Here is a 27,234-nt window from a genome sequence, read left to right on the forward strand (position 1 = left end):
ACCTCTGGAAAAAAGTTGTTGATACCTATCAGTATCAAAAGCCATTTTGGTTACAAAGCCATTTCTAAGGCTCTGGGGCTCCACCAAACCACAGACAGAACCATATTGTCCAAATAGAGAAAGTTTGGGACAATAGTGAATCTTCCAAGGAGTGTCCATCCTGCCAAAATCTCTCCAAGAACAAGGCATAAAATCGTCCAGAATGTCACAAAGAACGCTAGAACAACATCCAAGGATCTGCAGGCCTCTCTCACCTCAGCTATGGCCAGTGTTCATGACTCCACCATCAGAAAGACCTCTCTCCAGACCCGTTTTTTACCCAAGTAGCAAGGCAGAAAACCTTTGCCCACCTGGAGCCCAGCCTGGAAACCTTTATTTTTGTAAGTTTTGCTTTTGTGTTTTGTTATTTGTGTTTAAATATCTTTGTTTTTGCCCTTGTGCCCTTTTATTTTGTGTTTATTTATAATTAAAAGTGTATTTTTTTGAACTGCAGTCTGTTTCTGGGCCTCTATCCACTCGCCAGCCTGTCACAGGGGGCAATTACTTTTTCACACTGGGGCATTGGGTGTTGCATAACTTTAATAAATAAATGAAATCAAAATGTTATGTTGTTTGTTCACTCAGGGTCCTTTTTATCTAATATTAGATTTTGGTTGAAGATCTGATAACATTTAATGTCAAAAATATGCAAAAATGCAGAAAATCAGACAGGGGCAAATACTTTTTCAGGGGTACTATATATATATATATATATATATATATATATATATATCTATGGCAATATACATGTCCATATATTTAACATGTTATACTAAATATATTTGTTCAAAACACAAATTGAAATACAATTTAACTGTGTGTTCTCATGTTTTTAGGCCATGTGTATTCTTGCCTATGATTATTTTAACCTCCCTGTTGAAAGTGCATCGTTGGTTCAGTTGAAGCTGTAATTCTCAGAGATCTCTGCAGCCTCCATCTCGGCATGCCTGCCTCCCTGTGCCTTCCCTACAAACACAAACAAGGAGATACTGCTGACTCACACAGCCAAACAAAATGGAAAGCTCTCTGAAGTTTCAGACAGGAACCCTGAATCCCTCGCAAGTACCAGCATTACATTGACAGGACAATCTCTGAAAACATGAAGTCAAGCAGACATTGGATGAGAAGGTGACTCCCCCATTTATAGCAACCTTCAATCAGTGCCAGCTACCAATAGTAATAAAGCCAGGTCTATGTAACCCCACGTCCCTTTACAGTCTATTATTACTGCTTCTGCCCTGCTGGATGTCTGGCATGTAATAAAGTCACTGGCATGTTTATCAAATTCTTAATTTTTGATGTGACACTGCCCAAGTACGCTTACAACGTTGTTACAAATTAATGCTTATCACACACAGTATCCAGAGCAAAAGAATACCTTATTTTACCTGTTTTGAAAACTGTAAAAAAGTTTTTGGAACAAGCTATGAGGAATATTCTCAGGATGTAAACTGGAGCAGAGACATAGGGAACCGTGGATGTCTCATATTCTACCATTGCAGAATCTCTGAGACTCATATATAAAAAATGCTGTTGTGACTAAGTCAAGCTGTCAAATAACCATGGCATAATAAATATATATACAAATGTATATCTGATGCACATTTCAGAGGATCTTTACTGGCTAAATGGCAAAGCTGTCTGGAATGCAATTTCAATTACGATGTGCAGTTGATTCTATTAACCAGTGATTCTATGCATTGATCATTCCCTATCCATACAGTATGTAACACATCAAGTCTAAGGGGTACAACATGAATTGAAGTCTTGTTCTTACCCTCTTCTTGTCTCTGTTCATTTCCTTTAATACGAGTTGTCCCAGTCTTCCCTAAAGATAATACAAGAATATAAGAACATAAGAAAGTTTAAAATCAACAGGTCATTTGCTCATCAGTGCTCGTCTGATTCCCAGTAGATGGTTGATCTCAAAAGATCTCTTGATCTTTGTCAAGTCGGGTCTAAAGGATCCCAATGATTCAGCATCAACAATGTGGCTTGGTAGTGCATTCCATATCCTCACCACTTGCTATGTAAAGAAGCATCTCCAGAGGTCACGTGATATCCAGCTAAGGAGAAGCAGCATTGAAGAGGAGTTCCTGCTCTCAACACAGCTTTTAACAGTTTTTACACAATTCTTCGACAAAAAAATAATAAGCAGACTGAATCCTTATCTAAAGTCCCAACAAAGGGCTAAAAGCAAAAGTAGAAAATAAATAGTTTCCTCTACAACACGTGAACCTGGATCAGCATCCTCTACAACACGTGAACCTGAATCAGCATCCTCTACAACACGTGAACCCGGATCAGCATCCTCTACAACACGTGAACCCGGATCAGCATCCTCTACAACACGTGAACCTGAATCAGCATCTTCTACAACATGTGAACCTGAATCAGCATCCTTTACAACACGTGAACCTGAATCAGCATTCTCTTCAACATGTGAACCTGGATCAGAATTCTCTACAACATGTGAACCCGGATTAGCATTCTCTACAAGTGAACCCAGATCAGCATTCTCTACAATACGTGAACCCGGATCAACTTCCTCTACAACATGTGAATGCAGATCAGCTTCCTCCACAATACATGAACCGGATCAGCTTTCTCTACAACAAGTGAACTGGATCAGCTTCCTCTACAACACATGAACCCAGATCAACTTCCTCTACAACACATGAACCAGGATCAGCTTCCTCTACAGCAAGTGAACCCAGATCAGCTTCCTCTACAACACATAAACCCGGTTCAGTTTCCTCTACAACTTGTGAACTGGATCAGCTTCCTCTACAACACGTGAACCGTATCAGCTTTCTCTACAACAAGTGAACCCGGATCAGCTTCCTCTACAACACATAAACCCGGATCAGCTTCCTCTACAACAAGTGAACTGGATCAGCTTCCTCTACAACACGTGAACTCGGATCAGCTTCCTCTACAACATGTGAACCCAAATCAGCTTCCTCTACAACATGTGAACCTGGATCAGCTTCCTCTACAACACATGAACCTGGATAACTGGACACTTAAGTGTATCAACAACTGGGTTTTGTACTGGTTAAATGGTAAAGCTGTCTGGAATGCAAATTCAATTACAATGTGCAGTTGATTGTATGCATTGATTATTCCCTATCCATACAGTATATAACACCTCAAGTCTAAGGGGTACAACATGAATTGAAGTCTTGTTCTTACCCGTTTCCCGTCTCTGTTCATTTCCTTTAGTATGAGTTGTCCCAGTCTTCCCTAAAGATAATACAAGAATATCAGAACATAAGAAAGTTTACGATCAACAGGGGGTCATTTGCTCATCAGTGCTCGTCTGATTCCTAGTAGATGGTTGATCTCAAAAGATCTCTTGATCTTTGTCAAGTCAGGTCTAAAGGATCCCAGTGATTCAGCATCAACAATGTGGCTTGGTAGTGCATTCCATATCCTCAACACTTGCTGTGTAAAGAAGCATCTCCATGAGGTCACATGATATCCAGCTAAAGAGAAACAGCATTGAAGAGGAGTTCCTGCTCACAACACAGCTTTTAACAGTTTTTACACAATTCTTCGACAAAAAATAATAAGCAGACTGAATCCTTATCTAATGTCCCAACAAAGGGCTAAAAGCAAAAGTAGAAAAGCAATAGTTTCCTCTACAACACGTGAACCCGAATCAGCATCCTCTACAACACGTGAACCCGGATCAGCATTCTATACAACACGTGAACCCGGATCAGCATCCTCTACAACACGTGAACTGGATCAGCTTCCTCTACAACACGTGAACCCGGATCAGCTTCCTCTACAACACGTGAACCCGGATCAGCATCCTCTACAACACGTGAACTGGATCAGCTTCCTCTGCAACACGTGAACCCGGATCAGCTTCCTCTACAACAAGTGAACCGTATCAGCATTCTCTGCAACATGTGAACCGGATTAGCATTCTCTACAACACGTGAACCAGATCAGCTTCCTGTACAACACATGAACCCGGATCAGCTTCCTCTACAACATGTAAACCCGGACCAGCATTCTCTACAACACATGAACCAGATCAGCTTTCTCTACAACACGTGAACCCGGATCAGCTTCCTCTGTAACACATGAACCCAGATCAGCTTCCTCTACAACACGTGAACCCGGATCAGCTTCCTCTGCAACACGTGAACCCGGATCAGCTTCCTCTACAACACGTGAACCCGGATCAGCATCCTCTACAACACGTGAACCCGGATCAGCATCCTCTACAACACGTGAACCCGGATCAGCATCCTCTACAACACGTGAACCAGATCAGCTTCCTGTACAACACGTGAACCCGGATCAGCTTCCTCTACAACAAGTGAACCGTATCAGCATTCTCTGCAACATGTGAACCGGATTAGCATTCTCTACAACACGTGAACCAGATCAGCTTCCTGTACAACACATGAACCCGGATCAGCTTCTTCTACAACATGTAAACCCGGATCAGCTTCCTCTACAACACGTGAACCCAAATCAGCATCCTCTACAACACATGAACCCGGATCAGCATCCTCTACAACACGTGAACCCAGATCAGCTTCCTCTACAACACGTGAACCCGGATCAGCTTCCTCTACAACAAGTGAACCCGGATCAGCTTCCTCTACAAGTGTGCGTAAAGTGCCGCGCGATCCAGGATTTGCATAAACTAGTAAGTATGCTAGAAATGGAGCTGGAAGAAGTGAGACAGCAACAGGATCTTGAGGAAATGGCACACCCACAATTCATGGAAGTCTGCATCACCCCTAACAGACTGAAAGCCACCAGGGAGATAGAAGGTCAGAACAGCTGGGTTCAGGTAGGCAGAAGCAGGGAAAAAAAGAAACTTCCTCAAACACAACCACCAGAAATCGAAACAACCAACAGATTTGAGTCACTTCAGAATTTTGATGAGCAGAACCAACAACAAGAGAATGAAAGGAACAACATCCAGGATCCCATTGACAGTGGTGACCAGACAGCAAAAAGAAGGGAGGTCATGATTGTTGGGGACTCCATATTGAGAAATACAGCAAGTTCAATTCGAAGTTTGGACCCCCTTACTACAACAGTGTGCTGCCTTCTGGGAGCCTCGGTTAAGCACATCACTGAGAACGTTGACAGGCTCCTAGAACGAACAGGAGACGACCCAGTAGTAGTCGTCCACATCGGTACAAACAACACTGGAAGAGACAGACCAAAATCCCTGCAAAACAAATTCAGAGAGCTAGGAAGGAAATTAAAAGAGAAAACCAAAACTGTGGTATTTTCTGGTATACTACCCGCACCTTGCAAAGGACCATATGGACAGCTGGAAATAATTAATCAAAACGCATGGCTGAAGACGTGGTGCACACAGGAAGGCTTCACCTATCTTGATCATTGGACCACATTCTACAACGAGGACTATCTGTATAGACGGGATGGACTGCATTTAAACAACAAGGGAACTAGTCTACTTGGAGAAAAGATCCTCAAGCAGGTTCAGAAGCATTTAAACTAGAAAGGAAGGGGGAAGAAATCAACAAAAAAACAGAAGGGAGACCACATCAAAACAAGGACAACAACTCAGGTAAGACAACCATTAAATGTATTTATCTAAATGCTAGAAGTATCAGAAACAAAATTCTAGAACTTGAAGCTACTGCACTAACAGGTAACTATTCCTGATCTACATTAATGATTTAGATTCTGGTATAGTAAGCAAACTTGTTAAATTTGCAGACAACACAAAAGTAGGAGGAGTGGCAAACACTGTTGCAGCAGCAAAGGTCATTCAAAATGATCTAGACAAGATTCAGAACTGGGCAGACACATGGCAAATGACATTTAATAGAAAAAAGTGTAAGGTGCTGCACGCAGGAAATAAAAATGTACATTATAAATATCAAATGGGAGATACTGAAATTGGAGAAGGAATCTATGAAAAAGACCTAAGAGTTTTTGTTGACTCAGAAATGTCTTCATCTAGACAATGTGGGGAAGCTATAAAAAAGGCTAACAAGATGCTCGGATACATTGTGAAAAGTGTTGAATTTAAATCAAGGGAAGTAATGTTAAAACTGTACAATGCACTAGTAAGACCTCATCTTGAATATTGTGTGCAGTTCTGGTCATCTCGCTATAAAAAAGATATTGCTGCTCTAGAAAGAGTGCAAAGAAGAGCGACCAGAATTATTCCGGGCTTAAAAGGCATGTCATATACAGACAGGCTAAAAGAATTGAATCTGTTCAGTCTTGAACAAAGAAGACTACGTGGCGACCTAATTCAAACATTCAAAATTCTAAAAGGTATTGACAGTGTCGACCCAAGGGACTTTTTCAGCCTGAAAAAAGAAACAAGGACCAGGGGTCACAAATGGAGTTTAAACAAAGGGGCATTCAGAACAGAAAATAGGAGACACTTTTTTACACAGAGAATTGTGAGGGTCTGGAATCAACTCCCCAGTAATGTTGTTGAAGTTGACACCCTGGGATCCTTCAAGAAGCTGCTTGATGAGATTTTGGGATCAATAAGCTACTAACAACCAAACGAGCAAGATGGGCCGAATGGCCTCCTCTCGTTTGTAAACTTCCTTATGTTCTTATGTTCTTACAACAAGTGAACCCGGATCAGCTTCCTCTACAACAAGTGAACCCGGATCAGCTTCCTCTACAACAAGTGAACCATATCAGCATTCTCTGCAACACGTGAACCGGATCAGCTTCCTCTACAACACGTGAACCTGGATCAGCTTCCTCTACAACATGTAAACCCGGATCAGCTTTCTCTACAACACGTGAACACGGATCAGCTTCCTCTAGAACAAATTAACCAGATCAGCTTCCTCTGCAACAAGTGAACTGGATCAGCTTCCTCTACAACACGTGAACCGGATCAGCTTCCTCTACAACACGTGAACCCGGATCTGCTTCCTCTACAATACGTGAACCGGATCAATGTTCTTCTACAAGAAGTTAACCTGGCAACACTTTTAACTGCGCTCCAGAACCAGTGCAAGTACGTAAAAAATGGTCGATCAGGCAGGGAAAGGATTCAGTACAGCAGAATTAATGGAAGCAATAAATAACGGTTATTTTATTGAGTTATTCTCCTGACATTTCTGTTGCGCTACAGGAAAAACAAAGGCTTTCTGAAGAAAAAAAAATCTGTGAAGCAAAAACATCAGATATGCAATGCTCTATCCCGCTCGTCTCTGGATCAGCCATGTTCTATGTTATACAAACCAGGTAAATATTTGCTAATGGTATATATTAATCCTCACAGCCTAAAATGGGCAGATATAGATTATGCACAGTATTATTTCCTAACACTACCCATTGAGTTACCCAGCGCTTTGAACCCCTTTTACAGGTCTATTGATATAGTCACATATATATGGCCTTGTAAGTTTAAATCATGAGTACGCCTATCTGATACTTATCTTGGAATGTAAATTGACTAAATCATCCAATTAAGAGGAAGAAGGTTCACGCCGTCGAAATCCCATCTCTTTGTCGCCTCCTCCACATTGTTCTCCACCACCCTCCTCGACCTTTTACTCACTTTCTTGATAAGTTTATTTCCTCCTCTCCTCCCTCCCTCCTCTCTGCCTCCACCCCTGTTGTTCTATTAGGTGGCTTTAACATCCACCCCTCCAACCTCACTCACTCTGCTGGATTTCTTCCCCTTCTTCACTCCTTTACCACTTTATGTCCTGGCATGGCTCACTCTTGCTCTCTTTCTACAGGCATTCCTTAAGTCTCAGTCTTGCGACCCCTCCTGTTTTTTCTGTACACCTACTCCCTGGGTCCCCTCATCTCCTCCCATTCTCATATCATCTCTATGCTGATGATGCCCAGATCTTCCTCCTCTTTTACCCCTCTGACTCCTACGCCTCCTCCCGTATCTTTATCCTGTCTCTTGGCCACCTCCTCCTGGATGCACTTTCATCATCTTAAACTCAACCTCTCCAATCAGACCTCCTTTTCTTCCCCCACTACTGATCCCTCTATCTTTGATCTTCAATCCATCACCCTCTCCATCCTCATCCACAAAGAACGGTGTCACCCTCAACCACTCACTCTCCAACTCTCAGCACATCTCTGCTCTGACGTGCTCCTGTCGCCTCTTCCTCCGCAACATACACAAAATTCATCCATTTCTCACCAACTACTCAAAGCAGCTCCTAGTTCAAGCCCTGGTACTGTCCCACCTTGACTACTGCAACTCCCTCCTGGCCAGCCTCCCTGCTTCTGCTATCCGTCCGGTTCAGCTCATCCAAAACTCTGCTGCTCGCCTTGTCTTTTCACAATCTCATTTCAGGTACTGTGTGAAACCTTTTGTGTGTTGTGAAAAATAGTGTTTTGAAACAGCTTAGCCGTCCGATTTAGTTAGAACATGTAGTTTAGTACTCCAAGTGGGAGTTAGGTTTTTGTTTTGTTTACTTTGTTTTGTGTAAATAAAAGTGCTCGCAACTGCTAAAGGGCAGTTGTGTCTGGGTCGGATGTGTTTTAAGGGAGAAAAAGTACCTCAGCCGTAAGGCTGTTACACAAGTTATACAATTCAACAGGGGGAGATACAACTGATAAGATTGATAATTTTCTTAACTCTCTGAAGTTCCCTGTGCTATCATCTGAGAACAAAGAGATACTGGAACAACCTATAACCAAGGGGGAATGTTAGCCATCCTAATGACATTATAGTCTAGTAAAGCAGCCTGCTTAGATGGATATACAAGTACATTTTTAAAAAACTTTCTATGAAGAGCTTGGTGACCCCCTATTAAATTGTATGAATATGTTCTAGATAATGGTATCTTACCCACAATGCTTCAAGAAGCATTAATTTCTGTAATATGTAAGCCAGATAAGGACCCCTCTACATATGAATCATACACCTCTAAATCGCTAATTAATGTAGATCTAAAAATTCTAGCCAAAACAAAAGCTCTCATATTTGAAAAAAATCTGCCTTCTTTGAATAACACAGACCAAACTGACTTTGTTAGGGATTCATTAGGGGTAGAATGGCAAGTACTAATTTAAGGTGTTTTTTGGTCTTTTAGGGGTTTTTTTTGCCTTCTTTGATTGACACAGATCAAATTGGCTTTGTTAGGGATAGAATGGCGAGTACTAATTCAACCCTTTGCGGTTGTTGAACCAGGTCCTACATTACAATTTTCCCTTTCCTGTCTAATGTCGGACCCTGTCTGACATCATCAAAAAGACGTAAAGCACATGTCTCTAGTCGTTTTTTCACCGGAAAAAGAGTCGAATGAAGCTGAAAGAATGGTTGAATCTGATAGCCCCATACACAGAGATAACACGGACATAAACAATTGAGATAGCTGCTTCTGCATGCAGCTCTCAAAGAATATCATGGACATGTGCAGAGCTTTTTGAGATGTTATAGTAATAAAATAATGACTTGGACCACATTATTGAGGAGTTTGGTGATAAAACGAGTGATCAGGAGAGGATTTATGGAGATTATAATAATAATAATAATAATAATAATAATAATAGTTAAAATATCAGTTCACCGTGTTTGTCTGTGCAGTCCGTTTTGTTTGTCTCTTTATCTTGGCGAAAGTGCCGAGTCCTGTGTTTGTTGTTTGTTACAACCTTTTTATTTACTGTTCTGTTCATTCAATAAATGTTGAGCAAAACCAATCGCTCAGCTCCACCCAACTCTACCTCTCTGTTGTTTATTTCTTGGTTCCTGTTTCTGGTCTGACGTCACCCACTACAACCATCTTTGTGACAACACTATAAAGAGGTATGTGAAAAATACAGCGAACAAGGGGTGGGGCTTGGCTGGAGATGCAGTACTGAGTGTCCTTTTGTGATTCAGTGCCTTTTAAACCTGTTTTACTCTGAAAAAAAAAAATTTAAACAGCGCATGTAAAATAAACAGTGTGCCTGTGTGATACGTGATTTATATACTGGAGGATGCAGCACCATGGTGTTATTAACAGCGTGCCTGTGTGATACGTGATCTATATACTGGAGGATGCAGAACCATGGTGTTATTAACAGTGTGCCTGTGTGATATGTGATTTATATACTGGAGGATGCAGAACCATGGTGTTATTAACAGCGTGCCTGTGTGATACGTGATCTATATACTGGAGGATGCAGCACCATGGTGTTATGAACAGCGTGCCTGTGTGATACGTGATCTATATACTGGAGGATGCAGCACCATGGTGTTATGAACAGCGTGGCTGTGTGATACGTGATCTATATCAAGCCAGTAATCTGTGACACCTGCTTGATGTGGGAAATCCGAGAAAACCCAGCGGAGCTAAACCAAGTGTGCGTAAAGTGCCGCGCGATCCAGGATTTGCATAAACTAGTAGGTATGCTAGAAATGGAGCTGGAAGAAGTGAGACAGCAACAGGATCTTGAGGAACTGGCACACCCACAATTCATGGAAGTCTGCATCACCCCTAACAGACTGAAAGCCACCAGGGAGATAGAAGGTCAGAACAGCTGGGTTCAGGTAGGCAGAAGCAGGGAAAAAAAGAAATCTACATTAATGATTTAGATTCTGGTATAGTAAGCAAACTTGTTAAATTTGCAGACGACACAAAAGTAGGAGGAGTGGCAAACACTGTTGCAGCAGCAAAGGGCATTCAAAATGATCTAGACAAGATTCAGAACTGGGCAGACACATGGCAAATGACATTTAATAGAGAAAAGTGTAAGGTACTGCACGCAGGAAATAAAAATGTACATTATAAATATCATATGGGAGATATTGAAATTGGAGAAGGAATCTATGAAAAAGACCTAGGAGTTTTTGTTGACTCAGAAATGTCTTCATCTAGACAATGTGGGGAAGCTATAAAAAAGGCTAACAAGATGCTCGGATACATTGTGAAAAGTGTTGAATTTAAATCAAGGGAAGTAATGTTAAAACTGTACAATGCACTTGTAAGACCTCATCTTGAATATTGTGTGCAGTTCTGGTCACCTCGCTATAAAAAAGATATTGCTGCTCTAGAAAGAGTGCAAAGAAGAGCGACCAGAATTATTCCGGGCTTAAAAGGCATGTCATATGCAGACAGGCTAAAAGAATTGAATCTGTTCAGTCTTGAACAAAGAAGACTACGTGGCGACCTAATTCAAGCATTCACAATTCTAAAAGGTATTGACAGTGTCGACCCAAGGGACTTTTTCAGCCTGAAAAAAGAAACAAGGACCAGGGGTCACAAATGGAGTTTAGAAAAAGGGGCATTCAGAACAGAAAATAGGAGACACTTTTTTACACAGAGAATTGTGAGGGTCTGGAATCAACTCCCCAGTAATGTTGTTGAAGCTGACACCCTGGGATCCTTCAAGAAGCTGCTTGATGAGATTTGGGGATCAATAAGCTACTAACAACCAAACGAGCAAGATGGGCCGAATGGCCTCCTCTCGTTTGTAAACTTTCTTATGTTCTTATATACTGGAGGATGCAGCACCATGGTGTTATGAACAGCGTGCCTGTGTGATACGTGATCTATATACTGGAGGATGCAGCACCATGGTGTTATGAACAGCGTGCCTGTGTGATACGTGAATTATATACTGGAGGATGCGATCATGTTCAGGATATTTAAATTACCTTAACAATTGTTAACGTTCCTTTCCTCTGCAGGACATACACAATTGATGAAAATGAAAAATACCTTTAAATCAATTATTTCAATTATTATTTCAGCTAACACACATACAGCATTACTATTAAATATTAGACAGCGTTAATCACGGGGGCATCAACTTTTATACGAACACAGTTTAATAAAAAAAAAAGCTGTAGCAATTTTTGTCTTTTTTATTGTTTCACTATTTACTAATTAATTAATTGGGGGGGTTGTTAAATACGGTCAGATAACTTTTTATAACAATGTCATTTTGATGTTAGGTTAGACTCCAGTAACTCCTGGTTATCGGCAGCATTTTGCTGTCGTTCACTCTTATGAATAGCAGCATGAGGCTCAGGACTGATGAAAACTTTATGCTAATGAGGCAATCATTAAGCTTTATCTCAATTCATTTAAAACACGCCTTCATAGACGAAAATCGCTGGGACTTTAACGACGCATCTCACTTATCTTTTATGAATAGCAATTGCTGTTAAATAGGCGGCTATGGACGAAATCCGATCACGTACTCATGTTTTATTATTTCAACAGGTGTTAACCCTTTATGAACAGACCCCCTAGTGAGACAGTCAACTTACCTCCCTCATTGACAGGTAGACTCAATGTGATAAAATCATACTACCTTGAATTCATTGTTATTTGAGTCTATTCCTATGCCAATCCCCAAAATATTACTTAAAAATTATAATACTGAAACTGGAAATTTTTTGTGCAACAATAAGACTCCAGGAATCTAAAAATGACTACCCTAATCCTAGAATCCGGGGACAAACCACCCCTGAGCTACAACTCATTTCTCAGAACTATACGTCAACAGGCTTGATGGGAACAGCCCCCTGTATGGACACATTGAAAAACCACTCTTAATTACCAAACCACCCCTGCTAACTCATTCAGAACTATACAACCGACTTCTGAAACTCACCACCACTAATACAAACCACCCCTGCTAACTCATTCAGAACTATACAACCGACTTCTGAAACTCACCACCACTAATACAAACCACCCCTGCTAACTCATTCAGAACTATACAACCGACTTCTGAAACTCACCACTCACAGAACTATACAACCGACAAACCACCCCAAACCACCCCTGCTAACTCATTCAGAACTATACAACCGACTTCTGAAACTCACCACCACTAATACAAACCACCCCTGCTAAATCATTCAGAACTATACAACCGACTTCTGAAACTCACCACCATTAATACAAACCACCCCTGCTAACTCATTCAGAACTATACAACCGACTTCTGAAACTCACCACCACCAATACAAACCACCCCTGCTAACTCATTCAGAACTATACAACCGACTTCTGAAACTCACCACCACTAATACAAACCACCCCTGCTAACTCATTCAGAACTATACAACCGACTTCTGAAACTCACCACCACTAATACAAACCACCCCTGCTAACTCATTCAGAACTATACAACCGACTTCTGAAACTCACCACCTCCAATACAAACCACCCCTGCTAACTCATTCAGAACTATACAACCGACTTCTGAAACTCACCACCACTAATACAAACCACCCCTGCTAACTCATTCAGAACTATACAACCGACTTCTGAAACTCACCACCACCAATACAAACCACCCCTGCTAACTCATTCAGAACTATACAACCGACTTCTGAAACTCACCACCACTAATACAAACCAACCCCTGCTAACTCATTCAGAACTATACAACCGACTTCTGAAACTCACCACCACCAATACAAACCACCCCTGCTAACTCATTCAGAACTATACAACCGACTTCTGAAACTCACCACCACTAATACAAACCACCCCTGCTAACTCATTCAGAACTATACAACCGACTTCTGAAACTCACCACCACTAATACAAACCACCCCTGCTAACTCATTCAGAACTATACAACCGACTTCTGAAACTCACCACCACTAATACAAACCACCCCTGCTAACTCATTCAGAACTATACAACCGACTTCTGAAACTCACCACCACTAATACAAACCACCCCTGCTAACTCATTCAGAACTATACAACCGACTTCTGAAACTCACCACCACTAATACAAACCACCCCTGCTAACTCATTCAGAACTATACAACCGACTTCTGAAACTCACCACCACCAATACAAACCACCCCTGCTAACTCATTCAGAACTATACAACCGACTTCTGAAACTCACCACCACCAATACAAACCACCCCTGCTAACTCATTCAGAACTATACAACCGACTTCTGAAACTCACCACCACCTAATACAAACCACCCCTGCTAACTCATTCAGAACTATACAACCGACTTCTGAAACTCACCACCACTAATACAAACCACCCCTGCTAACTCATTCAGAACTATACAACCGACTTCTGAAACTCACCACCACCAATACAAACCACCCCTGCTAACTCATTCAGAACTATACAACCGACTTCTGAAACTCACCACCACTAATACAAACCACCCCTGCTAACTCATTCAGAACTATACAACCGACTTCTGAAACTCACCACCACTAATACAAACCACCCCTGCTAATTCATTCAGAACTATACAAACAACTTCTGCAACTCACCATCTCTAATACAAACCACCCCTGCTTCTGAAACTCACCACCACTAATACAAACCACCCCTAACTCATTCAGAACTATACAACCGACTTCTGAAACTCACCACCACTAATACAAACCACCCCTGCTAACTCATTCAGAACTATACAACCGACTTCTGAAACTCACCACCACTAATACAAACCACCCCTGCTAACTCATTCAGAACTATACAACCGACTTCTGAAACTCACCACCACTAATACAAACCACCCCTGCTAACTCATTCAGAACTATACAACCGACTTCTGAAACTCACCACCTCCAATACAAACCACCCCTGCTAACTCATTCAGAACTATACAACCGACTTCTGAAACTCACCACCACTAATACAAACCACCCCTGCTAACTCATTCAGAACTATACAACCGACTTCTGAAACTCACCACCACTAATACAAACCACCCCTGCTAACTCATTCAGAACTATACAACCGACTTCTGAAACTCACCACCTCTAATACAAACCACCCCTGCTAACTCATTCAGAACTATACAACCGACTTCTGAAACTCACCACCACTAATACAAACCACCCCTGCTAACTCATTCAGAACTATACAACCGACTTCTGAAACTCACCATCACTAATACAAACCACCCCTGCTAACTCATTCAGAAACTATACAACCGACTTCTGAAACTCACCACCACTAATACAAACCACCCCTGCTAACTCATTCAGAACTATACAACCGACTTCTGAAACTCACCACCACTAATACAAACCACCCCTGCTAACTCATTCAGAACTATACAACCGACTTCTGAAACTCACCACCACTAATACAAACCACCCCTGCTAACTCATTCAGAACTATACAACCGACTTCTGAAACTCACCACCACCAATACAAACCACCCCTGCTAACTCATTCAGAACTATACAACCGACTTCTGAAACTCACCACCACTAATACAAACCACCCCTGCTAACTCATTCAGAACTATACAACCGACTTCTGAAACTCACCACCACTAATACAAACCACCCCTGCTAACTCATTCAGAACTATACAACCGACTTCTGAAACTCACCACCACTAATACAAACCACCCCTGCTAACTCATTCAGAACTATACAACCGACTTCTGAAACTCACCACCACCAATACAAACCACCCCTGCTAACTCATTCAGAACTATACAACCGACTTCTGAAACTCACCACTCATTCAGAACTATACAACCGACTTCTGAAACTCACCTAATACAAACCACCCCTGCTAACTCATTCAGAACTATCACTTCTGAACTAATACAAACCCTGCTAACTCATTCAGAACTATACAACCGACTTCTGAAACTCACCACCACTAATACAAACCACCCCTGCTAAATCATTCAGAACTATACAACCGACTTCTGAAACTCACCACCACCAATACAAACCACCCCTGCTAACTCATTCAGAACTATACAACCGACTTCTGAAACTCACCACCACTAATACAAACCACCCCTGCTAACTCATTCAGAACTATACAACCGACTTCTGAAACTCACCACCACTAATACAAACCACCCCTGCTAACTCATTCAGAACTATACAACCGACTTCTGAAACTCACCACCACCAATACAAACCACCCCTGCTAACTCATTCAGAACTATACAACCGACTTCTGAAACTCACCACCACTAATACAAACCACCCCTGCTAACTCATTCAGAACTATACAACCGACTTCTGAAACTCACCACCACCAATACAAACCACCCCTGCTAACTCATTCAGAACTATACAACCGACTTCTGAAACTCACCACCACTAATACAAACCACCCCTGCTAACTCATTCAGAACTATACAACCGACTTCTGAAACTCACCACCACTAATACAAACCACCCCTGCTAACTCATTCAGAACTATACAACCGACTTCTGAAACTCACCACCACCAATACAAACCACCCCTGCTAACTCATTCAGAACTATACAACCGACTTCTGAAACTCACCACCTCTAATACAAACCACCCCTGCTAACTCATTCAGAACTATACAACCGACTTCTGAAACTCACCACCACCAATACAAACCACCCCTGCTAACTCATTCAGAACTATACAACCGACTTCTGAAACTCACCACCACTAATACAAACCACCCCTGCTAACTCTCATTCAGAACTATACAACCGACTTCTGAAACTCACCACCACTAATACAAACCACCCCTGCTAACTCATTCAGAACTATACAACCGACTTCTGAAACTCACCACCACTAATACAAACCACCCCTGCTAACTCATTCAGAACTATACAACCGACTTCTGAAACTCACCACCACTAATACAAACCACCCCTGCTAACTCATTCAGAACTATACAACCGACTTCTGAAACTCACCACCACTAATACAAACCACCCCTGCTAACTCATTCAGAACTATACAACCGACTTCTGAAACTCACCACCACTAATACAAACCACCCCTGCTAACTCATTCAGAACTATACAACCGACTTCTGAAACTCACCACCTCTAATACAAACCACCCCTGCTAACTCATTCAGAACTATACAACCGACTTCTGAAACTCACCACCACTAATACAAACCACCCCTGCTAACTCATTCAGAACTATACAACCGACTTCTGAAACTCACCACCACTAATACAAACCGCCCCTGCTAACTCATTCAGAACTATACAACCGACTTCTGAAACTCACCACCACCATCACAAACCACCCCTGCTAACTCATTCAGAACTATACAACCGACTTCTGAAACTCACCACCACTAATACAAACCACCCCTGCTAACTCATTCAGAACTATACAACCGACTTCTGAAACTTCTGAAACTCACCACCTCCAATACAAACCACCTGCTAACTCATTCAGAACTATACAACCGACTTCTGAAATATACAAACCACCCCTGCTAACTCATTCAGAACTATACAACCGACTTCTGAAACTCACCACCACTAATACAAACCGCCCCTGCTAACTCATTCAGAACTATACAACCGACTTCTGAAACTCACCACCACCAATACAAACCACCCCTGCTAACTCATTCAGAACTATACAACCGACTTCTGAAACTCACCACCACTAATACAAACCACCCCTGCTAACTCATTCAGAACTATACAACCGACTTCTGAAACTCACCACCACTAATACAAACCACCCCTGCTAACTCATTCAGAACTATACAACCGACTTCTGAAACTCACCACCACTAATACAAACCACCCCTGCTAACTCATTCAGAACTATACAACCGACTTCTGAAACTCACCACCACCAATACAAACCACCCCTGCTAACTCATTCAGAACTATACAACCGACTTCTGAAACTCACCACCACTAATACAAACCACCCCTGCTAACTCATTCAGAACTATACAACCGACTTCTGAAACTCACCACCACTAATACAAACCACCCCTGCTAACTCATTCAGAACTATACAACCGACTTCTGAAACTCACCACCACTAATACAAACCACCCCTGCTAACTCATTCAGAACTATACAACCGACTTCTGAAACTCACCACCACTAATACAAACCACCCCTGCTAACTCATTCAGAACTATACAACCGACTTCTGAAACTCACCACCACTAATACAAACCACCCCTGCTAACTCATTCAGAACTATACAACCGACTTCTGAAACTCACCACCAGAACTATACAATACAAACCACCCCTGCTAACTCATTCAGAACTATACAACCGACTTCTGAAACTCACCACCACTAATACAAACCACCCCTGCTAACTCATTCAGAACTATACAACCGACTTCTGAAACTCACCACCACCAATACAAACCACCCCTGCTAACTCATTCAGAACTATACAACCGACTTCTGAAACTCACCACCACTAATACAAACCACCCCTGCTAACTCATTCAGAACTATACAACCGACTTCTGAAACTCACCACCACTAATACAAACCACCCCTGCTAACTCATTCAGAACTATACAACTTCTGACTTCTCAGAAACTCACCACCACTAATACAAACCACCCCTGCTAACTCATTCAGAACTATACAACCGACTTCTGAAACTCACCACCAGAACCAACCGACATTCAGAACTAACAACCACCTTCTGAAACTCACCACCACCAATACAAACCACCCCTGCTAACTCATTCAGAACTATACAACCGACTTCTGAAACTCACCACCACTAATACAAACCACCCCTGCTAACTCATTCAGAACTATACAACCGACTTCTGAAACTCACCACCACCAATACAAACCACCCCTGCTAACTCATTCAGAACTATACAACCGACTTCTGAAACTCACCACCACCAATACAAACCACCCCTGCTAACTCATTCAGAACTATACAACCGACTTCTGAAACTCACCACCACTAATACAAACCACCCCTGCTAACTCATTCAGAACTATACAACCGACTTCTGAAACTCACCACCACTAATACAAACCACCCCTGCTAACTCATTCAGAACTATACAACCGACTTCTGAAACTCACCACCACTAATACAAACCACCCCTGCTAACTCATTCAGAACTATACAACCGACTTCTGAAACTCACCACCACCAATACAAACCACCCCTGCTAACTCATTCAGAACTATACAACCGACTTCTGAAACTCACCACCACCAATACAAACCACCCCTGCTAACTCATTCAGAACTATACAACCGACTTCTGAAACTCACCACCACTAATACAAACCACCCCTGCTAACTCATTCAGAACTATACAACCGACTTCTGAAACTCACCACCACTAATACAAACCACCCCTGCTAACTCATTCAGAACTATACAACCGACTTCTGAAACTCACCACCACCAATACAAACCACCCCTGCTAACTCATTCAGAACTATACAACCGACTTCTGAAACTCACCACCACTAATACAAACCACCCCTGCTAACTCATTCAGAACTATACAACCGACTTCTGAAACTCACCACCACTAATACAAACCACCCCTGCTAACTCATTCAGAACTATACAACCGACTTCTGAAACTCACCACCACCAATACAAACCTCACTGCTAACTCATTCAGAACTATACAATACTTCTGAAACTCAACAATACAAACCACCCCTGCTAACTCATTCAGAACTATACAACCGACTTCTGAAACTCACCACCACCAATACAAACCACCCCTGCTAACTCATTCAGAACTATACAACCGACTTCTGAAACTCACCACCACTAATACAAACCACCCCTGCTAACTCATTCAGAACTATACAACCGACTTCTTAAACTCACCACCACTAATACAAACCGCCCCTGCTAACTCAATCAGAACTATACTAACCGACTTCTGAAACTCACCACCACCAATACAAACCACCCCTGCTAACTCATTCAGAACTATACAACCGACTTCTGAAACTCACCACCACCAATACAAACCACCCCTGCTAACTCATTCAGAACTATACAACCGACTTCTGAAACTCACCACCACTAATACAAACCACCCCTGCTAACTCATTCAGAACTATACAACCGACTTCTGAAACTCACCACCACCAATACAAACCACCCCTGCTAACTCATTCAGAACTATACAACCGACTTCTGAAACTCACCACCAACCGACTTCTGAAACTCACCAATACAAACCACCCCTGCTAACTCATTCAGAACTATACAACCGACTTCTGAAACTCACCACCTCTAATACAAACCACCCCTGCTAACTCTAACTCAGAACTATACAACCGACTTCTGAAACTCACCACCACTAATACAAACCACCCCTGCTAACTCATTCAGAACTATACAACCGACTTCTGAAACTCACCACCACTAATACAAACCACCCCTGCTAACTCATTCAGAACTATACAACCGACTTCTGAAACTCACCACCACCAATACAAACCACCCCTGCTAACTCATTCAGAACTATACAACCGACTTCTGAAACTCACCACCACTAATACAAACCACCCCTGCTAACTCATTCAGAACTATACAACCGACTTCTGAAACTCACCACCACTAATACAAACCACCCCTGCTAACTCATTCAGAACTATACAACCGACTTCTGAAACTCACCACCACCAACACAAACCACCCCTGCTAACTCATTCAGAACTATACAACCGACTTCTGAAACTCACCACCACTAATACAAACCACCCCTGCTAACTCATTCAGAACTATACAACCGACTTCTGAAACTTCACCACCACCAATACAAAACCCCTGCTAACTCATTCAGAACTATACAACCGACTTCTGAAACTCACCACCACTAATACAAACCACCCCTGCTAACTCATTCAGAACTATACAACCGACTTCTGAAACTCACCACCACTAATACAAACCACCCCTGCTAACTCATTCAGAACTATACAACCGACTTCTGAAACTCACCACCACTTCCAATACAAACCACCCCTGCTAACTCATTCAGAACTATACAACCGACTTCTGAAACTCACCACCGACCAATACAAACCAAACCACCCTGCTAACTCATTCAGAACTATACAACCGACTTCTGAAACTCACCACCACTAATACAAACCACCCCTGCTAACTCATTCAGAACTATACAACCGACTTCTGAAACTCACCACCACTAATACAAACCACCCCTGCTAACTCATTCAGAACTATACAACCGACTTCTGAAACTCACCACCACTAATACAAACCACCCCTGCTAACTCATTCAGAACTATACAACCGACTTCTGAAACTCACCACCACTAATACAAACCACCCCTGCTAACTCATTCAGAACTATACAACCGACTTCTGAAACTCACCACCACTAATACAAACCACCCCTGCTAACTCATTCAGAACTATACAACCGACTTCTGAAACTCACCACCACTAATACAAACCACCCCTGCTAACTCATTCAGAACTATACAACCGACTTCTGAAACTCACCACCACTAATACAAACCACCCCTGCTAACTCATTCAGAACTATACAACCGACTTCTGAAACTCACCACCACTAATACAAACCACCCCTGCTAACTCATTCAGAACTATACAACCGACTTCTGAAACTCACCACCACTAATACAAACCACCCCTGCTAACTCATTCAGAACTATACAACCGACTTCTGAAACTCACCACCACCAATACAAACCACCCCTGCTAACTCATTCAGAACTATACAACCGACTTCTGAAACTCACCACCACTAATACAAACCACCCCTGCTAACTCATTCAGAACTATACAACCGACTTCTGAAACTCACCACCACTAATACAAACCACCCCTGCTAACTCATTCAGAACTATACAACCGACTTCTGAAACTCACCACCACCAATACAAACCACCCCTGCTAACTCATTCAGAACTATACAACCGACTTCTGAAACTCACCACCACTAATACAAACCACCCCTGCTAACTCATTCAGAACTATACAACCGACTTCTGAAACTCACCACCACCAATACAAACCACCCCTGCTAACTCATTCAGAACTATACAACCGACTTCTGAAACTCACCACCACTAATACAAACCACCCCTGCTAACTCATTCAGAACTATACAACCGACTTCTGAAACTCACCACCACCAATACAAACCACCCCTGCTAACTCATTCAGAACTATACAACCGACTTCTGAAACTCACCACCACTAATACAAACCACCCCTGCTAACTCATTCAGAACTATACAACCGACTTCTGAAACTCACCACCACCAATACAAACCACCCCTGCTAACTCATTCAGAACTATACAACCGACTTCTGAAACTCACCACCACTAATACAAACCACCCCTGCTAACTCATTCAGAACTATACAACCGACTTCTGAAACTCACCACCACCAATACAAACCACCCCTGCTAACTCATTCAGAACTATACAACCGACTTCTGAAACTCACCACCACTAATACAAACCACCCCTGCTAACTCATTCAGAACTATACAACCGACTTCTGAAACTCACCACCACCAATACAAACCACCCCTGCTAACTCATTCAGAACTATACAACCGACTTCTGAAACTCACCACCACTAATACAAACCACCCCTGCTAACTCATTCAGAACTATACAACCGACTTCTGAAACTCACCACCACTAATACAAACCACCCCTGCTAACTCATTCAGAACTATACAACCGACTTCTGAAACTCACCACCACCAATACAAACCACCCCTGCTAACTCATTCAGAACTATACAACCGACTTCTGAAACTCACCACCACCAATACAAACCACCCCTGCTAACTCATTCAGAACTATACAACCGACTTCTGAAACTCACCACCACTAATACAAACCACCCCTGCTAACTCATTCAGAACTATACAACCGACTTCTGAAACTCACCACCACTAATACAAACCACCCCTGCTAACTCATTCAGAACTATACAACCGACTTCTGAAACTCACCACCACTAATACAAACCACCCCTGCTAACTCATTCAGAACTATACAACCGACTTCTGAAACTCACCACCACTAATACAAACCACCCCTGCTAACTCATTCAGAACTATACAACCGACTTCTGAAACTCACCACCACCAATACAAACCACTAATACAAACCAACCGACCCTGCTAACTCATTCAGAACTATACAACCGACTTCTGAAACTCACCACCACCAATACAAACCACCCCTGCTAACTCATTCAGAACTATACAACCGACTTCTGAAACTCACCACCACTAATACAAACCACCCCTGCTAACTCATTCAGAACTATACAACCGACTTCTGAAACTCACCACCACTAATACAAACCACCCCTGCTAACTCATTCAGAACTATACAACCGACTTCTGAAACTCACCACCACCAATACAAACCACCCCTGCTAACTCATTCAGAACTATACAACCGACTTCTGAAACTCACCACCACCAATACAAACCACCCCTGCTAACTCATTCAGAACTATACAACCGACTTCTGAAACTCACCACCACCTAATACAAACCACCCCTGCTAACTCATTCAGAACTATACAACCGACTTCTGAAACTCACCACCACTAATACAAACCACCCCTGCTAACTCATTCAGAACTATACAACCGACTTCTGAAACTCACCACCACTAATACAAACCACCCCTGCTAACTCATTCAGAACTATACAACCGACTTCTGAAACTCACCACCACTAATACAAACCACCCCTGCTAACTCATTCAGAACTATACAACCGACTTCTGAAACTCACCACCACCAATACAAACCACCCCTGCTAACTCATTCAGAACTATACAACCGACTTCTGAAACTCACCACCACTAATACAAACCACCCCTGCTAACTCATTCAGAACTATACAACCGACTTCTGAAACTCACCACCACTAATACAAACCACCCCTGCTAACTCATTCAGAACTATACAACCGACTTCTGAAACTCACCACCACTAATACAAACCACCCCTGCTAACTCATTCAGAACTATACAACCGACTTCTGAAACTCACCACCACTAATACAAACCACCCCTGCTAACTCATTCAGAACTATACAACCGACTTCTGAAACTCACCACCACTAATACAAACCACCCCTGCTAACTCATTCAGAACTATACAACCGACTTCTGAAACTCACCACCACTAATACAAACCACCCCTGCTAACTCATTCAGAACTATACAACCGACTTCTGAAACTCACCACCACTAATACAAACCACCCCTGCTAACTCATTCAGAACTATACAACCGACTTCTGAAACTCACCACCACTAATACAAACCGCCCCTGCTAACTCATTCAGAACTATACAACCGACTTCTGAAACTCACCACCACTAATACAAACCACCCCTGCTAACTCATTCAGAACTATACAACCGACTTCTGAAACTCACCACCACTAATACAAACCACCCCTGCTAACTCATTCAGAACTATACAACCGACTTCTGAAACTCACCACCACTAATACAAACCACCCCTGCTAACTCATTCAGAACTATACAACCGACTTCTGAAACTCACCACCACTAATACAAACCACCCCTGCTAACTCATTCAGAACTATACAACCGACTTCTGAAACTCACCACCACTAATACAAACCACCCCTGCTAACTCATTCAGAACTATACAACCGACTTCTGAAACTCACCACCACTAATACAAACCACCCCTGCTAACTCATTCAGAACTATACAACCGACTTCTGAAACTCACCACCACTAATACAAACCACCCCTGCTAACTCATTCAGAACTATACAACCGACTTCTGAAACTCACCACCACCAATACAAACCACCCCTGCTAACTCATTCAGAACTATACAACCGACTTCTGAAACTCACCACCACCAATACAAACCACCCCTGCTAACTCATTCAGAACTATACAACCGACTTCTGAAACTCACCACCACCAATACAAACCACCCCTGCTAACTCATTCAGAACTATACAACCGACTTCTGAAACTCACCACCACTAATACAAACCACCCCTGCTAACTCATTCAGAACTATACAACCGACTTCTGAAACTCACCACCACTAATACAAACCACCCCTGCTAACTCATTCAGAACTATACAACCGACTTCTGAAACTCACCACCACTAATACAAACCACCCCTGCTAACTCATTCAGAACTATACAACCGACTTCTGAAACTCACCACCACTAATACAAACCACCCCTGCTAACTCATTCAGAACTATACAACCGACTTCTGAAACTCACCACCACTAATACAAACCACCCCTGCTAACTCATTCAGAACTATACATCCGACTTCAGAAACTCACCACCTCCAACACAAACCACCCCTGCTAACTCATTCAGAACTATACAACCGACTTCTGAAACTCACCACCACCAATACAAACCACCCCTGCTAACTCATTCAGAACTATACAACCGACTTCTGAAACTCACCACCACTAATACAAACCACCCCTGCTAACTCATTCAGAACTATACAACCGACTTCTGAAACTCACCACCACTAATACAAACCACCCCTGCTAACTCATTCAGAACTATACAACCGACTTCTGAAACTCACCACCACTAATACAAACCACCCCTGCTAACTCATTCAGAACTATACAACCGACTTCTGAAACTCACCACCACTAATACAAACCACCCCTGCTAACTCATTCAGAACTATACAACCGACTTCTGAAACTCACCACCTCCAATACAAACCACCCCTGCTAACTCATTCAGAACTATACAACCGACTTCTGAAACTCACCACCACCAATACAAACCACCCCCCCTAACTCTAACTCATTCTAAGAAACTATACAACTGTCAGAACTATACAACTTCTGAAACTCACCACCACTAATACAAACCCAAGCTTCCTACCTTCCCTGCTAAATCTTCAGAAGCTGATACAAACAGGCTTTCCGAACTCACACATCTCCGTAGGAGCCTGATAAGAAATGGCCCTTCCTCTCATACTATTGTATTCACCCTTGGAATAACCAGGCACCCTGCATCCTGAGATCTAAGATTCCTCTTAGGAATGTATGGAATCAGCAGCTCTTGTAAATAACTGGGTGCTAATCCATTACGGGCTTTATAAGTTAAAAATAAAGCCTTAAAATCAATTCAAAACTGCACAGGAAGCCAGTATGAGGAGGCCAAGACAGGAGTGATATGTTCACCATTTCTGGTTTTAGTTAGAATTCTTGCAGCAGCATTCTGAATAAGCTTCAAGCGAGACACCAAATACTTTGGAATCCCAGAAAAGCAGTGCATTACAATAGCCGACTCTCGATGAAACAAAGGCATGCATTAACCTCTCAGCTTCAGACACAGAAATAATAGATCGAAGTTTAGCTCTATTTCTCAATGATGAAAAGATGCTTTGGTAATTTTCCTAATATGGGACTTGAATGATAGAACAGGATTTAGTTCTGAGGAATGGCTGCTAAGTTCTATTTTATATAAATCAATATTTTTTAATTGGTGCTGTTTTTAACTGGGGGCTGATGTGGCCACAGTGAACATGCCTAGTCTTGTTTTGCTTGTTCTCACATTCTACTGCATCTATTCCTTCCTGGTACCAAATCCTTTCCTGAGCTGTAGATCTACTTCACTCTAATGGAAGGCTTCCCAAAGGTTTGTTCAATGAGGGCCACTTAACAGGTGGAACACTGGACACCTATATTAAACACCAATTTGTGCACCAAGTAAGTGTTGGTGCAGCATAAAGAAACAACCACAAACCAATTAAAGGGGAAAATAAATACTTCTTGGCCAAGAAAAAAATGTCACCCCTTTATGAATTTATAGTTCTTTTACTAACAGTCATCTGTTCTGTGCTTTGCTGGTTCCATGGTGACTGATTGTAATGTTTCTGAACCTGTTTTTTTCTGTTTTTCTTCTGTTAAAAAGCCTAAAGCCAGTGGAGTAGCGACCTAGCTTGAAACCGGTTTAAAATAGGCTTAAAATAAAGAATCCTTTGAAGGATTAGTCAAGGAAGCATTAATCTATAACCACATATAGCTTTTTTTTCTGGACTGCTGTGTTTTTTATTGTAACAAAGGATTGTTTTCTGGATTTTAAAAGGACGTTTTTCTACCATTTTCTCTTTTGGAATATTTTTTTTCATTGGACTTCTGCTTTTGGCCCACTAACTGGATTTTTGCTGGTTGATCTTGGCAAGATTCCCTTAAATTTTTCTAACTCATTGCAACTTGACTATATGTTGGTAGATTTGGAAACATTCTATATTCATTGAGTGTTGTTCCCTTACAAAAATGCAGTTTTAAACTGTTTGTTTTCATGTATTTCTGTAATAAGGGATAGGCCATTTATTTGTATCACGCTTGTGTGTTATTTAACTTCTTTATTGTACACGTTTAATTTAGTTTTATTATTAATGTAATAATTGATGTACAGCATTATCAACAGATTAAAGCAAGGCAAACTGCCCAATAATGCCATTATCGTGCTGAATAAATCAGTATTT

The 27,234-nt window shown here is 41.9% G+C and overlaps 1 protein-coding gene across 2 annotated transcripts in view; it reads right to left on the bottom strand.

Annotated features, from left to right (window-relative positions):
- Positions 1-835: 835 nt before the first annotated feature.
- The window catches only part of ankmy1 (ankyrin repeat and MYND domain containing 1), a 103,276-nt gene continuing 76,877 nt past the window's right edge, over positions 836-27,234 (bottom strand). The window contains exons 18-20 of one of the 2 annotated variants that reach the window (XM_041263088.1): positions 3,235-3,285; positions 1,817-1,867; positions 836-1,005 (exon numbers count right to left, since the gene is read on the bottom strand). In XM_041263088.1, the coding sequence (XP_041119022.1) occupies positions 935-1,005; positions 1,817-1,867; positions 3,235-3,285 (173 nt within the window). In that variant the 3' untranslated portion in view covers positions 836-934. The remainder of the gene's footprint in view (positions 1,006-1,816; positions 1,868-3,234; positions 3,286-27,234) is intronic. The other variant, XR_005951093.1, reaches the window with a different exon arrangement.

This window comes from Polyodon spathula, chromosome 11, assembly GCF_017654505.1.
Source record: "Polyodon spathula isolate WHYD16114869_AA chromosome 11, ASM1765450v1, whole genome shotgun sequence".
Lineage (NCBI taxonomy): Eukaryota > Metazoa > Chordata > Actinopteri > Acipenseriformes > Polyodontidae > Polyodon > Polyodon spathula.